General features: G+C 40.3%; 2 protein-coding genes across 3 annotated transcripts; both read left to right on the top strand.

Annotated features, from left to right (window-relative positions):
* The first annotated feature begins 677 nt into the window (after window positions 1-677).
* On the top strand, window positions 678-7186 carry LOC135498616 (UV-stimulated scaffold protein A-like). 2 transcript variants are annotated; one of them, XM_064788970.1, is made up of 13 exons: window positions 678-816; window positions 1126-1301; window positions 1676-1830; window positions 2023-2143; window positions 2397-3352; window positions 3551-3686; window positions 4224-4407; window positions 4649-4792; window positions 5057-5117; window positions 5641-5763; window positions 6074-6173; window positions 6477-6687; window positions 6940-7186. In XM_064788970.1, the coding sequence occupies exons 1-13, from the start codon at window positions 686-688 to the stop codon at window positions 7037-7039; spliced, it is 2598 nt and encodes an 865-aa protein (XP_064645040.1). In that variant the 5' UTR covers window positions 678-685; the 3' UTR covers window positions 7040-7186. The 2 variants fall into 2 exon arrangements, with proteins under 2 accessions (XP_064645040.1, XP_064645030.1); XM_064788960.1 differs by having other exon boundaries at window positions 4646-4792.
* Window positions 7187-7610: 424 nt separating this feature from the next.
* On the top strand, window positions 7611-17630 carry LOC135487353 (splicing factor U2AF 50 kDa subunit-like). Its single transcript, XM_064770961.1, has 13 exons — window positions 7611-7823; window positions 8153-8282; window positions 8703-8818; window positions 9068-9133; window positions 9509-9753; window positions 10056-10172; window positions 10760-10898; window positions 11046-11125; window positions 13666-13788; window positions 14175-14261; window positions 14647-14773; window positions 14984-15087; window positions 15342-17630. Exons 1-13 carry the CDS (start codon window positions 7796-7798, stop codon window positions 15471-15473), a joined length of 1494 nt encoding a protein of 497 aa, XP_064627031.1. The 5' UTR covers window positions 7611-7795; the 3' UTR covers window positions 15474-17630.
* Window positions 17631-17969: the final 339 nt, after the last annotated feature.

The following is a 17969-nucleotide window of genomic DNA, read 5'->3' as shown; positions in this document are numbered from 1 at the left end:
TCAACTGTTGTGTGGTCTTTGGCAGGTCACTTGTCTTTCATTCTTTATCATTCGTCGGTCATCAAGAGTGATCCTAGGCAAGTCTATCTTCTCTTGCAGTCATGTCATGAGTGAGATCTGGGATTTATTGGCGTCTATAGGCCAAGTCGTATAGATTCCTGTACTTGATTGATTTTTGGAACAATGTTTACATTTATACATAGTGTTCTGTTAGTCATAGTGTAGTGCCCTAGTGGGAAGACTAATGTCATAAAACTTGTCTCGTCTAATTATTGATGGTTAGGCCTACATCTGCAGTCATGCTTAATGTTCGCTGTTCGCTTCTCCGGCCCTTACCTCATTAGCTGGGTCACGTTGCTTACCTTAAGTTGGGGCAGGTTGTAAATTATCTGTGACAGCTCGGCTGTGAACTGTCGGTTGCGGATGTCTACTTTCAGACAGGCCAGGTGTCAACATTGTCTCTGTGGCACCAAGGCTGTGAACTGTCTTCTCTGTGCTCCGGTCGAGGTGTCTCACCCCTCAGCCAGGTTGTAACCTAATTGTCACTATGATAGTCATGATAGTCAGGCTTATAACCCAATAATTTCGGGAAGGTGAGAGACAGAGTTTCAGAGCCTTAGAAGATTATCTAACTGACAGAGCATGTTCTACCAACCTCTGATATCCTTTCCAGATAAGTGTAAACATGTCTGAAGAAGAGGCAGCGCTTGACCATGGTTTGTGCCAGGAGATGGCGAAATATGTGGAGGAATTGACAACATCTGGCAGTCAGACTCTAGATGAAGGCATCATGAAAAGCTTGAAAAAGATCTGCAAGTACGACATGTTATATTGGATTGGGCTAACTTCTCTTGATTTCCAGACTACAGTGTAAAAACTTTGATTAGTGGTTAGTTGTTTTGATGGCCGATTTTAGTTGTCGATATTCCAAGGAGGCTATAAACCAGATGACAAAAGTCATGCAAGAATCTAGAATTGAAGAATTAGCTTTGTTTTTAGTTACAGGTAAGACTGTTTTTAAAGAAACTGGCTTTGTTTCTAGTTAATACTGTTTTGTTTGGACAGTACGAAAAATTCCGAAAATTGTAAAAATCAAATTCATCTTCTGCTATTTTCACTTTTCAGGGTTTCTGATGGATATGTTAAACATCTACATCACTTGGTTATGTCTCAACTGGAAAAAGAACATGCCGAGATCCGTTTTTCTGCCTTCCAGATTGCCAATGAGATATTTGTGAGATCACATCAGTTTAGAGAACTCATTCTCTCGGATTTCCATAACTTCTTAGAGCTAACAGCCGGTAATTATCAGAGCAAATTTAAGAAGTTGCAATTAGACAACATATCGGGCAAAAGCCTTGAATTGGTTTTAACTGCAATATCTTAGCATGGAGGAGAACAATCAGAATGTAAATGCCTGTCACCTACTTATATTTCAGTCTTGAATTTGCCTCTTCCAGATCAGCTCCACTAGTGGTGGCTTTCTATTATGTGGAAATAAAACGGCCAACTTATGACTTGAGGTCAGTCTCGGATATTGCTGACATGACGTCGGGAGTCCTACTGCAACGCTGATAGGAAGGAGGCAAATTCAGTAGATTACAAGAAAGGAGTGCGACCATCACTTAAAAAGATTAACATGAATAAAAACAAATTGTTCATGTTCTTTTTGCAGAGATTGATTTTGATTGTCCCCTTCCACCTCCAAAGCATGCCGCAAAGAATCTGAATCGTTTGGCCATCCAAGCTGTTCAAAAATGGTACATAGATTTTGGACATGCCTACAAGAAGTTAGCACTGGGATACAACTTTTTGAAGAATTTTAAGAAGGTAAAACAATTAATTTAACTGTGTGATGAATGCAACTGAATCCTATTAAAATACTGTGTCAGTTTTTTACTCTATGTTTCTTGTTATATCTGCCCTTTTGGAGAAAGTTTGCAGATAAATTTGGTCACTGGATGTTATTAGAAATGAAAGACGTCACTTTGTAAACAAAGATATCCATCTAAACACTTCCAGGTTGAATTTAATGATGCTAGTGCTCAAAATGTGATGGAGAGACGAGTAGCTGAAGAAAGAGATCGGAGACGCTGCGAATTTATGACGAAAAAGTTGGACACTTTACGCAAAGAAATGGATGGTATGTTTGTTGTGTACATGTATCTCTTGTAGCTCTTGTGTCTGTATCTCTTAGTCTTATGCCTGTATCTATTGTAATCAAAGCATATGAGATGCTGTATTTTGACAGCGTTAGTGCGGATACCAAATTTGTCTTTATCAACTGGTGGCACTGATGTTCCCTGAACTAACTTGAAAGAAAATAAACAGACATCATATTTTAATTTTTATTGAAAATACATTTTTTCATCATTCTATTCTTCTTTTTTCTCCAGAAAACTGTACTGAGATTCTTGCTTGTGTAACACAGTTGGAAAGTGGGATTGACCTCATTTTGCCAAATCCTGATTTCGAGATCGACTGGGACAAAATTTATTCTAGTGCAAATGAAGTACCTCGTTGGGAGCCTGTGGTTTCTTCTGCATCTGTGATGCCGTGTGATGAGAATACTGACACAAATGATCTCACTCCAACATGCTCGGGCGTTGGTGATAATCATGACAAAGAACCTGATAAAGATTCTACTAGTGCTGGAGTTGGTGAACATGTTCCTGAGTTGCTAGCAAAATGTGACGATTGCAATTCAAAAAATGAAACGCTAGGACAGAATGAAGGCCACAGTCCTACTCGGAAGAATCCAGATACTTGTGAAAAGACGCATAGTTCTTTTCTGGGTAAAAGAGGGCCAGACATTGATGCGGATACAACGGGGAAAAAGTCGCGGAAGGAGAAAAATCAGAGCGTCGATTCCGAATCACAAAACGACAATTCTGACGGCAAAGTGTCCAAATCACATCAAGGTAGTGCTGACAACCAAGTTGGCAATATAGACATTTTTGACAAATTCAAGCTCCCATTTCCAATTGCAAAGTCTTCGAAAAGTGGTGGAAAAAATTCTAGACTAGTTGGCTTAACAGAAGCGGAAATTAATATGGACACATTTTCAGGTGGAAATGAAGCGGTGAAGTCGGACTCTGGAACATCCTGTACTTCTGATGATAGTGATTACGATGACTTTGAAGAAGTTTCCGATATTGCCAGTATGATCAGTAAAACTGGTTCAGCATTTATTCGAGAGCATGGATTCGGGACGTGGCGTTATAATCTCAACATTGATGTGACGCCAGAGATTATTGAGGATGATAACAATACAGATATCATCCAGAATCTTGTTGATGCTCAGAGGTTGATTGATACAAAGTTTGGGCCCATGGTCAGCAGGTGGCTCGAGGTATGTAGGTGGACAGTGTTGTTGGTATCAGATACATATAGTGTGTTTGCCTCGGAATTGAAAAGCCACTGCTTTCAAAGCTTTATTACAGCATATTTATCAGGTCTTTGATATTCATTCACAATCATCGACTAGAGTATCAAATCGAGTACTGTTAGACTTTGTCATAAATATAAACCGGTACTGTTTTTTTCTCAGATTCTGACAAAATTTGGTGGGCACCAAGACCAAGTGCGGGAAGTTCTGGAGCTGAGGAAGAGAGTGACAACAACTAGAGATAAATATGAGTTCGTTAGCAAGAGAATTGAATTCAGGCCCAGGAAGAGTGTTGAAGGTTAGTTCAAGTTTCAAGTTTTATTACATGTAACTTGCATCCTGAGGAAATCGGGGGTTAATGTTTGCCCCGTGCAGGGCCGTAGAAGTGAACTTTAACCCCTGATTTCCTCAGAATGATTAACTTGAGGTTGTTTTAAAAATAGGCACTCGGGATTATAAATATTTTGTCATATAGATGCCATGCAGTGACGTCATCTGTCTTCTGGACATCCATTTTGGACATTGATACTTGGCCTTGACCCTGTGACGTTGCCAATAAACTGTACCACGTTTTGATAATGTCTTTGTTATTGCCATTGTTTTGCCAACAACAAAGCCCGATATGTGGGTCAATGGTGTAAATTCGCTTTTCAATATGTGGTCCTTTTCTGTGAAATGTCACAATGAGATATTTGTAAAGCTCCTTTCCAGGTGGCCCTGCTCAAAGCACTGTTCTCCTTACTAGGTCTTAATAGTGTTATAGTGTTTAACATTTCCTGCACAAGATCTGTGATTTCACCAACAATTTCAATTCGATTGCTACATGTAATTTTAGAACCAGAACAATCTACGAGTAAAGGCAGCCGTCCATCACAGTATGCTGGGAAGACGGCCAGTCAATGGCAGATTCAATCGCGGCCAAGTCACGTTGAGTGTTCATCTGATCCCACCACTGTCGAAGCCACGCTTAATGTCCTCAAGAAAAAAATTCACACGGAGACGATTACGACACCAACCAGGTTTGATTTTAGGATTCACGTTTTAAGGTTTGATGTTGATATTGAGCGCAGATTGCTGTGATCGCAGATCTTGTTGCGTTGTGTGCGATGCGATGACCACCGCAAACAAGTAATTTTTTTGCATGCGATTTTAAAATCAATGATCAATTAATTGTCAATCATCAATTTGTGGGGTACTCGAACTATAATCGAAATGTTTTGATATGATAATATTATGCTGCTTCTATTTGATTTTCAGCAGCTTTCCAAAGCCTCTGTCCTCCACGGCTGACATTGATCCCAAGAAAGCAGAAATGTTGAAGAGGGCTCCCAAGGTTCAGTTTGACACCGACTTGAGTTACTGGGGCAAATCAGAGAAGGAAATTAAGCCTCCAACAGTCGTCAAGTTAGTCATCATTTGATATTTTAATTAACATAAATTTGCATTGTGCATAAACCTACTTCTGAAGGTGTAAGATGTGGAAGTAAATGAATGGTTATTTATCATGATCCTTTAATTTCTTGCGCTACATAAGTTTTGTAGCAATCTTAAATCGACAGTATAAGTTTGGTTGAAGGGAATTCATCCCGAAATGGAGCTATTGGTACGACTGTCTTGTCTATTCAAATATACATGAGGCTCGCTAATATATTTTTGGGTCCATTGCAGGTTTGATTCATTGCATGTATTTTGGCAATCTGAAAATACGGGGAGTGAATTTGTAACTGCAGTAAGTAGGTCCTCACTTCATCCCCAGTTTCCCAGCTTACTTGATATGTGAAATGGTGCTTGTTTGTGTGCATGCAGGGGGCTAGAAATTTAGAAGCAATGTCGTCAACAACGTTATCATCTTCATCATCATCATCACTTCGGATTCATGTTCCTTTTGGAACTTTCCCACATAATTAACTTTTTAATTTTTTTAATAACACGCAGCTCATCACCATAATGTACCATGAAAAATGACTTTTGAGTGAAAAACTGAAGACATAGATCTGTACATGTAGGTTACATGTGTTGCCATAGATCTGTTACATGTAGGTTACATGTGTTGCCATAGATCAGTACATGTAGGTTACATGTGTTGCCATAGATCTGTACATGTAGGTTACATGTGTTGCCATAGATCTGTAAATATAGGTTACATGTGTTGCCATAGTTCTGTACATGTAGGTTGTGTTGCCATAGTTCTGTACATGTAGGTGACATGTGTTGCCAAAGATCTGTATATGTATACTTTTCTCACTTGCTAGAACACGCTCGAAGCCATGACGTCGCGGAAGATTGACTTTACGGGCCGGTATCAACCAGTCAAGTGGGCCTGCCGGGCACCCATGCCAAATGGAAAGTTGTGTGAAAGAAGAGATAGGTTAAAGGTAACTATTAGCTGATCATCCTTTCAATTACTTCTGATAGGTTATGATATTACATTAGAACCTCTCTATAACGGACACACTTGGGACTGCGAATTGCTGTCCTTGTCAGAGAGGCGTCCTGATTACATACATGTAGGTCAAATTGAATGAAAATGACCAATTTTGGACAAAATCAGTGTCCGCAATCGAACGGGTGTCTTGCTTACAGAGGTATCTGCTGCAGACACCTCTGATGTGATGTGATGGGGTACTCATACATTCAGCGTATCAAGTAAGCCAGACCTGTTTATACGTTCTCTTTTCATCCTAGTGTCCATTCCATGGCAAGATCGTTCAGAGAGATGAGAAGGGCCTTGAAATTAAACCGGAAGATGCAGTGGCAACAGCATCATCAGGAGCTGGAACAAGTGGTAAGAGAGACCAATGTTTGTTTACTTTGGAAAAATAAAGAACAAAACAGGAGATCACCTAAAAAAAACTCTATACATATTTTGCATTTTTTGTCTGTAAACATTATGGAAAAACCAAGAGGAGAAGGGAATTTGACACTTCTGAATCCATACTTGTTGTGTATAGAGCAGAACAATAGCATGTTGGAACCAGAATGAAATGCTAATGTTTGCACTGTGCACTGTGTATTTGTAGGCCTCGATGTGCATGTAGTATAGAATATGTTCCCTCTTGCTTTAGAAGTCATGTTTTCTCTACTTCAGCAGGTGGAGAGGAGGTGCCAGATTGGCAGGACCCGGAGCTCCTCCGTGATATTGAGGCCGCCAAGGGCGTTGACCTGGGGTCTGGTAAGGGAAAGGGGAAAGCCAAGGGAAAAGGGAAAGGAAAGAAGAAGGAGAAATACCCTGGGCTGACAAACTTGAAGCAGACACAGAATACTGCTAGGAATAGATTGGAGAAGCGGGTACTCAGCAGGTGAGTAAAAGAACAATTGAGAACTTAAGGTTTATGTCTTGTCAGCACATAAAAATTTTATTTCTAGATCTACGCGAAACAAAAATTAATTTCATGTGGCCTTATTGCTCAAGTGTCACCACTGAATGCCATGGTAATGGTCGAAAGATGTTACAACCTTTGTATTGAAGGAAACTGTTATTTAGTGAAAACTCCACTTCATTAGTGGCATCTCCAATATTCGGATTTTGATTGTTGATTTGTTATTTGCAGGAGAGCTCTAAAGAAAGTGGCATCAGACCTGGACAAGATCGATGAGAGGAAATTCAAGGACAAGTTCTGTAACCAATTCAACTATCATTTCAAAAAGTGAAATGTGGACTTTTTGGGGTGTGGATGAAATGTCACTGAGACAGCCTTCGGATTGACTTCTACAACTTGGCTTGATAATCATTGCTGGCTGTTGTGATCAACGATTCTTTTCTTCAGATCATGACTTATTGATAATGACCTTCATTCATGATTTGAATTTTTTTTAAATCTTGTGTAACGTTGGTTAACATTTATTTATTATTAAATATTCATACATCGATGACTGTGTTTGCATTTCTTTTGTGGTCACCAGATTTCCAATTGGCCCTCTCCTCCTGCCTATACATGCTTCCCGAAATTGGTGGCTTGCATTGGAACTAACTTTTTCCCCCTTGCCCGTCATTAAAGGCATTCAAGTGTGTTGGTCAACCATGACTATCTCCTTTGTCCCTCCACCATAAGGCCTAGTTTCCCCTTATGACATCACTATTTCGGACACTCAGCGCCCCATTTCTGAAAAGGTGTATAGTCCCCCTTTAATTCAATGTACCATCCCAACGAAAAGTCCCAGGGAGCGAAACGTCTTCGATTTGGAGCGAAACGACTGGGGGCGAAAAGATCAGGGAGCGAAATGAGCGGACAGCGATCGTCGCCATTTTCCGATTTTACGAATTCCAAATTTTATCATCAAAAAGAACAATAAAACCAGTGGTTGCTCTTAAAAATACGGTTATTAATTGGCAATCACAACCGAGAGTATATAGTTCTCATTTGAACTCTCAAACAAACGCCGATTTGATTGTAAAAAAGCAGAAAAATGGCAGACAATGGACAAATGGAACCAGGTGCGATTTCATTTCAAATTCAAATTATTTCAAATTCAGTGTAAACTGGCTTCTGCTTTCATTGTCTGATTTCTTTTTGTTGAATGGTTCAGTGCAATCATTACCTGTAAGGAAGCCTATGCCTATGTTCTTCCTGTTCCAATCTGATTTGGGCTTTTGATGATACCAAGAAAAAAAGCCCCAGCCCAGGGCCAGGGATTCCATTTCCATTTGGAGCAACTGCAGAATACCTGGGACACTCTGAGCAATTGCAATATATCGTGCACAATCTTCTCACAACTTGGGCAATGCAGAATCGGAAAACATCACCGGTAACTTTTATACTGCAGAGCGAAAGAAACGAAGGTCTCGTAGCCGATCGAAAAGTCGTGACAGAAAGAGGTCGAGGTCCAGGAGCAGAGACAGGGGGGACAGAAAAGGTGGCCGTCATGGTGGAAACAGAAAGCACAGGTCAAAGAGGTAATTTATCATAATGTGTCTAATTACAGCGAGCATTGGCATGAACAAAATACATGAGGACTGCCTACTGATAAAGCAGCAACCTGATTCTTGTTTAGTAAATATTTCGTTGCAGGAAGAATGCCAATTCAGCTTCAGTTTACGTTGCACAAATATTAACCCAATGAAATTGAAACAGTCTTGCCATCTAATAAAATCATACAAAGAAAATTACTTTGAAAAGAAGTGTAAATGTTTTCATATGGTCCGATTGCAGTATAGCAGACTTGTACTGAACAAGCTGAAGTTGTATTTTGAGGAGAAAATAGACACTTGACTTCTAATATCTCTAAAAATGTCAGGAAAGTGTTGTGGGGAAATTCTGGCGTTTATTCTAGTTGTGTATTTTGTGTCGTATCATTCATCATTTTAACTTTTCAGTCGATCTCCACCCGCCAAGCGAGGTGCAGGTAGAAAGAAGAAGCCGTACAAATACTGGGACAAAGCCCCAGCTGGATTTGAGCACATTAGTCCTATGCAGTACAAGGCAATGCAAGGTGAGCATCCATTATTGGAACTCCAACTGGAGGCTTTATGTCCTCAACTTAACAACATTTATCTTAGATTAGAATAAAAATATTGTTTATTCAATCAAGGCATATTTAAAGTAGTGCTTTGCCATGTTTTTACCACTTTGACCTTATAAGGTGGTGAATTCTGAGATTATTAAGTATTTGGCATGAAATTAAGATTTCCCTCTGGCAGTGCCATTTACTGTGTTAGTTACTATGACATATTTTTTTCAGCTAATGGTCAGTTGCCATCAAGTATGGAATTTGCTGCAACAGTACCGTTCCCAGGTATCACTGTTCGTAAGTTTTTTCATTCTTTGATTTCACATTGGTTTAAAACAAACCTGAAATGCCATGCCTGTTCGGATTTTCATTAATATTCTCTAAAATGCAGAGGTTGATAGTTTATAATTTACATGTAATCCTTATCCTCTTCAATTTTCCATCCAATTTTCAATATGCATTGTGATCAACAGGACACACAAAGCAGCGAGACCTTTAGACAAATGAGCATTGCATGGGTCAACTGCATACAATGTGGGATTTTGTCAACTGCAATGAGAGTGTCGAGCTGCTGGGTCGATGGACTTGACAGCACTGGTTCTGAAACATTTCCGTTAAAAAGGTGCCAAATGATGATGTCTAATGACCATTCTCTTTGCTTCTCCTTTCCAGCTGCTGGCAATCCTGCGATTCCACCACCCCCTCCTCCGACGGGCGCGATGCCTGGTCCCCCAGCCAGTATCCCACCACCACCACCCATGAGCATGCCGCCCTCGGCTGCACAGATGCCACCGGAGAGCGCTGGGGGCGTGGCGAATGGTGGCGGTGCCAGCACGACGGTACCCTTCACTGGCAGCGCCATCAGTCGACAAGCGAGGCGTTTATATATTGGAAACATTCCTTTTGGTTGCACGGAGGTGAGTCAGCTTTCTCATACTTCATTTTTGTCATCCGAGTGGGTATTAATGGTTTTATCAATTCATTAAATATCTCTTTTGAGTGTGGAAGACCCCACCAAATCTGTTCCTGGAAATGTTGTGGACAGTATGCTGATATGAAACAGCACTGTTATGAAGCTCCTGTCTTCAATGGCAGTTGCAGATGATCTCATTGGAACTCGTAGATAATGCTTAGATATTTTTGTCTGTTGAGAAAAAACAAATGTTATTGTCCTCAGCAGCTTGCGGTTGTTTCATTTGATTGTTTATTTTGTTCACAGGAAGATATGATGAACTTCTTCAACCAACAAATGAAAATTGCACGCCTGGCTCAAGCAGAGGGAAATCCCGTTATCGCGGTGCAGATCAATTTGGACAAAAATTTTGCATTTTTAGAGGTAGGTTGTTCATGTTGACATTTATTGCCACGTTTTAAGACGAGCATGTATCATCTTTGGGACGATAGGTCAAGAAATCCTGCCTTGTCAATGTCGCTGTTGTATCAGATTAAAGTCTGGCGCGCAATTGCACTGGCGAAAGTGTCTTGACTCCCGGTCCAATAGTCCTGGGTTTTAAACCCTGCTCAAATCCGGCTTTAAAGTCCAGCAGTGTCTGAGCAGCTTCTATCCCATTCAGCCATAGTATGCCTGAAGGGATTCATAATAGTAGCTGTTGTCGCTGTAAAACTTATTATATACTGTAACTTGTTTGTGATCTAATGGATGCCTAACTTGTTGTTTGTGATCTAATGGATGCCTAACTTGTTGTTTGTGATCTAATGGATGCCTAACTTGTTGTTTGTGATCTAATGGATGCCTAACTTGTTGTTTGTGATCTAATGGATGCCTAACTTGTTGTTTGTGATCTAATGGATGCCTAACTTGTTGTTTGTGATCTAATGGATGCCTAACTTGTTGTTTGTGATCTAATGGATGCCTAACTTGTTGTTTGTAATCTAATGGATGCCTTTCCTTGGTTCTTACAGTTCCGATCAGTGGATGAAACGACACAAGCCATGGCCTTTGATGGTATCCATTTTAAGACACAGTCACTAAAAATCCGTCGGCCAAGAGATTACCAGCCACTCCCAGGCATGGCTGAGACGCCATCGGTTGCTGTTCCAGGTAGGGGTCCTCTTGTCTGCCGAATCCTTTATGTAATGCAAGCTTTGACAAGTGTCGGCGGGTCAAAATCTGACACGCTTGATCATGGTCCTTTATCTATCTCTGATCTGGCTTAAAATGTAACACTCGTGATTTCCTCAATTTCAGGTGTGGTTTCAACAGTCGTGCCAGATTCGCAACATAAAATCTTTATTGGTGGCCTTCCCAACTACCTCAACGAAGACCAGGTAATGTTGCTGTCCGGTTGTAACGCAAGGAAGGCAGATTGTATCTTGGACAGATGTATATCCTCCGTGCTGTATCCAGAAATCTTTGCAATGCATCTTTTTCAGTACATTCTCCTGAAAATCTGCCTTCCTTGTGTGCTTCTTTGTCCGGGGCTCCCAAGTGGCAACGTTGAACTACCGAAGAATTAAAACCTGAGAGAACAAAATCAGGTGGGAGGGGTTTGATACAGAGCAACATTGCGCTCACCTGTGGTAGGCTAGGTCTTCAGAAGTTTCCATTGTGATGCGTTGCCACAAGGGAAGCTGCTATTTCAGGGTCTACACCAACGTCTGTTCTGTCCAGATCGGGAAGTTTTCTTCAGCAAGATATTCCATGCATTGCTAATGGTTACTTGCAGTCTGGTTATTGCCCATAGAAATTGGGCGTGCCTTCATCAAATATACCATTGCACAGAATCAGACACCTATTAGTTGATCTGGGGAAGTTCAACCAAAATTATTCTGCATACGCAGGACAGGGATTGAACCTGTTAGTAGAGATTGCAGACGCCAATCTTTTCTACTTGCCTTCTTTAATTGTGGAAATTTGAAAAAGCTTTGGATAGCATGCGTGGAATATCTTGAGTTTTATTTGGTGTAGGTTTGGAGTGATCGGGTGTAGTAGTTGAAAACCGCTGCCCTTTCAACCGCTATCCCAGGAGTGTACGGTAAGTCTCGCTGTGTGTTGTGCCTTTTCCTTTCTACAGGCAGCCCATGACTTCGGTGTGCATTATGCTGGTTTAGACTGAGCCTACGAAACGCCATCCATGAATCTAGCCTTGGACCTAAATGCCAAGAGCATAGCCACTGTGGCATTGGACCGTCTCTTTCAGATGTTCTGTTTCAGCACATCCCTTTTGCAGGTCTTTTATTTTTTCAAACAATATTTTCAGGCTATTTTTGTAGTTCAGAATATTAGCGAGTCCTTTTTCAGATGGCCTCAAACTTATATTAAATTGAAATTGAAACTTATCCGTGAGAAGTCAGATATGCAATCTGATTCTGTTCAATCAGAATGTATGCAAAATTTCAGGACCCTATGCCGCTGAAAATTCACTTTCAGGCATTTCTTTCAGAACGTGTGCAAAAATTTCTTGCAGCATTCATTTTCAGAACTCTGTGAATTTGAATTGTTGTCATGAATAATATTATTGTCCCTTTTATCCAAAATACCCAAAATTTCAATCAGGAGTATTCATCATTCGATATTGATGACATTTCCTTTTTTTCTTGCCATAATTAAAAGCTATCTTCGTTACTAAAAAAAAATTGACAGTCGACATGGATGTGACTTAAACCAATAATGCTCACAATTTGACGTCATAAAATATGTTTCCATACTCTATGCTTCTGTTTAGGTTAGGATGGCTTTGTTTGGTGTGGCAGTAGGTTTTTCAAACATCTAGCATAATGCCGATAGTCGTGAAATCGCCACTTGTCTTAAGAGACCATAGAATCGATATTAATATTTCTCTTTTGTTTCTTCCCCATTCGATTCCCTAGCTCAGGGGAAGAGGTTGAATTCTACGAAAGTTTCTAATACACACCCAACCCTCAATAAAACTGCTTGACAAGAGGCAAGGCAAGTGGCGGAGGTTTTTGACATGCCATTGATTATGAGGCTGAGTGTCTGAGCGAATCGTGTGTGTTTCTTATTCTGTTTGTCTGGTGTGTGAATGAAACGACATGAGGTATGGGTAAGTAAGATTCGCTTACTGGGAAAACAACGACACACATGCTCGAAACGCGCAAATTGGATCGATGGGGAGGAAGAATGAGACAGTCCATTCAATGTTAAAATGCCTGGCATACCTTGTCCCCAGGGGGTAAAAATGTTGGTGCTTGCACTGAACATCTCTTGCCTTGGTTCACTTGGGTACTAGTGATGCGAGGTCTTTCGACAATGAATGGGCTGGTCTTCGGGATTGGTTGACGAGGACTTCTGATGAGAAGACACTTTCTCAGTAAACTGCACAATAGGACTATGTAATGTAGTGTCCCGTTAGGAAGGTAAATGTATTGTGACTATTAAGGTTGGTGGGTTCTGAAGGCAATGCGTATCCATTTGTGATTCCTTCTGTCTTGAAATGGCCTCACACTCCTCTGCCACTTCGTTCTGTTGTAGACAAGTGAAGTGTCTGTCTTTCTGAAAGCACGTGACAGAATGGAAGATAGCCCTCCCAGCCTGTCTGTACTGAGAGAGTCGTGGCCCTCCCAGCCCATCACTGCTAGGAGAGCTGTGGCCCACCCAGTCTGTCTGTGCTGAGAGAGATGTGGCCTCCCAAGCCCTTTTCTGCTTGGACTTGGAGAGCTCTTCATCACTGGTATATTTTAGTGTCTAGTCTGGCCTTGGCGTATCCAGACCAAGTCAAGTTTAAAAGCATTGGTGTAACACTTCATGAGTGATAATTTTTGATCATTTGTGTACAAATTGCCTTCAGATCTCGCTGACCTTGTTCTCGCCTCATCCGATGTACTGATTCGTGTGTTCTGCTTTGTAGGTCAAAGAGCTACTGACATCGTTCGGCCCCTTGAAGGCGTTCAATCTCGTCAAAGACAGCGCGACTGGTTTATCCAAGGGATACGCTTTCTGTGAATATTTGGAAATCAACATCACAGACACAGTAAGTCAGAAGTGCTCCTTTGAGTTCCTGACAGAACTCCTCGCATGATAATCAAATTAACCTACATATATTTAGGATTATCTGTCTGGTTCTGACATCGTCCTAGTACCTGACTATTCATATAGTGAAATGTTCATTCCCTCGTCAGGCAGATCTCCAGCCACAAATTACCAACTGTCTGCAAATTTTCAGGTTCCAGTGTTAAACAAAATGTGGCTCTTTGAGTTCTCATTATGGAAATCTAGCATAATTGACCAATGTAACTCTTGGAAATGACCTTGCTAGTTTGTCCGAGAGAGACCACAAACTACTTGAACATGGCCAGCTCTTTGTATCGTACCCTGATGGAGTATCGATTTCTAAAATATTGTTTCTCTTGATTTTAGGCATGCACAGGTTTGAATGGAATGCAGCTTGGAGACAAGAAGCTCATCGTGCAGAGGGCCAGTGTTGGTGCGAAGAATGCACAGGCCGTAAGTGTTGTCATCTATTTCTTGAAAATCAGTCCGACTTCGAAAAAGCTAGGCAGCAGCTATAGTATGAGCCTTGGCAGATAAACACTAAATGACTGTGATATGGAAGGTTTATATGTCCTGTCCCAGCAGACATCTTCCATAGCTGGGTGAAGAGTAAAAGAGAATTATGTCAATCCAGGTAAACTTCGGATTGACATGATATTGTTGATGAAGATTTACCTGCGTTAACCATGATAGTAATTTTGTCTTTTCAAATGATAAAGTTTGAAACATTTGTGGTCCATAAAACCATGAAATATGTAGGCTTCCCAAAGATGCCCTTCAGCGTTATCTTGCACTGCACTTATCATGTATTGACTTTTGTATTGAACTTTTCTTGCAGAATCAACAAGCGGTCCAGATCCAAGTGCCAGGATTGAACATGGGTGTGTCGAACCAGATAACGAATGTTCTCTGTCTGTTGAACATGGTCACTCCAGAAGACTTGGTTGATGATGAAGAATATGAAGGTATGAAAGATTTTAGAAATGCATTTTGATATAGCCCTCATATTCTAAGTGATTGTCCTTACTGTGAAAATGATTTCCATACAGTCTCCTTGTCCTAATATAGAATTTTGGTTCTGACAGTTTGAATTGTGAGCTTTTTTAATCCATGTTATCCTTGACCCTTAAACTCAGCTTTGAAATTGTTATAGTAATGTGTTTTCTCCGTTTCAGATATCGTTGATGATGTTCGGGAGGAGTGTGGAAAGTATGGCGCCGTGGTCGATTTGGAAATCCCACGGCCAATTGCTGGTGTGGAAGTACCAGGGTGTGGCAAGGTAAGCTGTGTGTTCGATAGTCAAAAAGTCTGGTAAACTGCCGGGGTATAATTTGGTTGGGACAGGTTATAAAATGTGGGACATGCCTCCTACCTTTGAAGTTGTTGTTTAAATTCCTTCCCTATTTCACGTGAAGTTGAGTAACAACTTATTTGCTGCTCACGAATACATGTCAGAAAACTCGAAGTTGTCCAAAGCTTTGAGCAAGGATTAATTTTCCTTTATCTAATTTTTTGCCTCTCCTTTCTCTCCAGATCTTCGTCGAGTTCCGTGAACTTGAGGATTGCCATCGCGCTCAGCAAGCCCTCACGGGAAGGAAGTTTGCCAATCGCGTCGTCGTCACGTCATTCTTCGACCCAGAAAAGTACAAACGACGAGACTTCTAATAAGGTCACTCGTATTTACGATGGAATTTCTGTATCCAGCACGATGAACGATTTTTACGCAAGTGTTCAGTGTTTACTGTTGTCCGTTGTGGATAAAAATCTGAACTAATGAGACTTTTGGCTGCATTTTGTTGTGGTACAAAACTTCTAATGTTTTTAAAAGTGACTCTCGTCCATGTTTGGTTTTGGCCTCGGGTGATGAAGCCAGACTTGGACCAATTCAACGTTTTTTTTGGATTTGAAAACTGGACACATGTAAATCTATAGTATGAGTTGCTGTAGCTTCTCAACTGCCCGTGTTATTCTGACTGGTCTCTGTATTTTGACCTCATTTTTGTCAGGTGTTTCAGTTACATTACGCCATGAAGTGTTTTAAAGGCGTACACAAAAATAGAAAGATGCTCCGACATGGGCTTGTTGATTTTCAGCAGCTGTTGGCAGTCTTTGTTGATTTCACTTTATTCTGCTGTTGTGAATTCAGAGAGGAAATGTGGTTGTATTACAACTCAGCTTTTATTTTATGAATTCTCCGCATATATCTGCCTGTCTTTGTATTTTGTATCACTTAAATGTCATTCAATGGTACAGTACATTAGTGTCTTATACAATCGTAATGTAAACAGACTGGTGATACCTTGCGAAAAAAAATATGTAATGCCTCAAGCTGTTTACACATAGAATAAGAATGTATATCACTTCCATCTTCACCTACGGCAATTCAGTTTTTTAACCGAGAAACTTTGAGTCATTATTTGTAAACGATTTGTAAAGAAGTTGGTGGTCTGTACAGTGTCTGTGTATTTCAGACAATATTGACTCGCAATTTGTAGAATTGTTCCCAAAGTCAATGTTTTTAATGTATATTTTCAACAGCAGCTCTTAGATAATTCAACATAGTGTTGGACCTACCTTTTCATTCACCAGTTCTTGTCATTAAATTTCATTTGTGTATATTTTTATATAGTCAATGCAGGTTTTTAACATTCAGTTCTAGCAATGACCAGCAGTTGCTCTCATCAATACTTGAGAAAAAATTTACCGAAAATAATTGCCGGGTATAATAGAACCAAACGATGCCCAGGACTTTTGCGTTTTGGGAAAAAAATTTAAATTTGTTGTTGACGAAATCATCTTAAGAGAAAAAAAATGTAGATAGCCACATGTTAGTTCATCCCATCCTCGTAGTATTTGCAATTTAGGATTGGTTTGGTGTAGAAATAATTTGATTTTATCGTACATTTATATGCTGTGTAAATGCTATTTAGCCGGATGAAGGTGGCTTGTACAAAGGGCCTATATTGCGTGTAAGAGGCCTATGTGAAATAGACTGACAAAACCGGCAAAATGGCGTCGACACAGTACATTGTACATGTATGTTCACATTTGTGGAGTTGTGGTACTTGTTGTGGAGTCATTTGATGCCTCTCGTCTCTTGTCTTGCTTTATTCAGGGATTTCAAGAGGCAAAAAGGGGGGTTAGTTCCGGTGGATTGGTCAATCAAAAGTGCCGTAATCCGCCTGCTGTGCTTGTGGAAATGAGCCAATCAGAGGGCTCTGCTGTGAGGTTAATTTGCTTTCAGAAATCGTTGAATTCATTCATTCAGACATCACATTCGAAATATAAACTGTACAAATCTTTTCCATCTAGTTTCATGTCGAAAGTGATAGCCTAAGTGACTTTAAATGATTGACAACTATTGCACTAAATCTTGTTGCAACCTTATCATGTTAGAACTTGGACTGAAGGCAGGGGAGTTCCAGTCTCAGATTTGTTCTCTTCATGTGAAAATTTTAGCGGTTGGGGGACTGGGACGTGTGTGATTCAGCATTGCATGTATTCCTCACACAAGCATGAACAGTTTCGTCGTAGTCAGGTTGGAGAGACCAATGGGAAATTCAAGTACCTGGCTCCTGTCTGTAGACTCTCTTTAGTACCGGGTAAACTGATGAATTGAAAGTTATATTTGGTATCTGTCTGGTCTTGTTTGCTTTCATGAATTCTGTATAACTTATTATTTGAATTTTTCAGCAGTTGTTTCGAATTATTTCATTTTAATCCGTCTCCGTGGATAATATTACCCATTCAATAAGATTTTTCCTAGAATTATGTAGAATTCCTGTCACTGATTTGACAAAATATATCAGTCAATTATTATAACTTTGTTCATGTCCTTTATTGTAAGCCTTGTTCAAAGAACCACCATTGGAAATACATCAAGTCAATTCTTTGACGGCCTCTTTCATCAAAAAACAGATTGTGACTGGCTTTTATCATGATTGAGGCTACTGCCTTCCATGGTTGTGACTCTGTCTTCAAAACTGTTGTTCAAAATAAGCGATGATTGAGACTACTGTTTTGCATGGTTGTGACTCTGTCTTCCAAACTTTGATAACACTCGAATCATCAGGGCCTGATTGCTGAAAATAAGCATTATCATGATTGAGACTACTGTCTTCCATGGTTGTGACTCTGTCTTCCAAACTTGGATAACACTCG

The sequence above is a fragment of the Lineus longissimus genome, chromosome 1, assembly GCF_910592395.1.
Source record: "Lineus longissimus chromosome 1, tnLinLong1.2, whole genome shotgun sequence".
Taxonomy (NCBI): Eukaryota; Metazoa; Nemertea; class Pilidiophora; order Heteronemertea; family Lineidae; genus Lineus; species Lineus longissimus.
Note: the sequence above shows the minus strand (reverse complement) of the source record. Positions and strands in the feature narration are given on the sequence as shown.

Excerpts from the sequence above, each read along its gene's own strand:
- LOC135498616 (XM_064788960.1), top strand. The coding sequence starts at position 686 with ATGTCTGAAGAAGAGGCAGCGCTTGACCATGGTTTGTGCCAGGAGATG. Across the intron at positions 2,144-2,396 it reads TTTACGCAAAGAAATGGATG|AAAACTGTACTGAGATTCTT; the intron begins GTATGTTTGTTG and ends TTTTTTCTCCAG. Across the intron at positions 5,764-6,073 it reads AAAGAAGAGATAGGTTAAAG|TGTCCATTCCATGGCAAGAT; the intron begins GTAACTATTAGC and ends TTTTCATCCTAG.
- LOC135487353 (XM_064770961.1), top strand. The coding sequence starts at position 7,796 with ATGGCAGACAATGGACAAATGGAACCAG. Across the intron at positions 9,754-10,055 it reads TTCCTTTTGGTTGCACGGAG|GAAGATATGATGAACTTCTT; the intron begins GTGAGTCAGCTT and ends TTTTGTTCACAG. Across the intron at positions 14,262-14,646 it reads GTGCGAAGAATGCACAGGCC|AATCAACAAGCGGTCCAGAT; the intron begins GTAAGTGTTGTC and ends CTTTTCTTGCAG.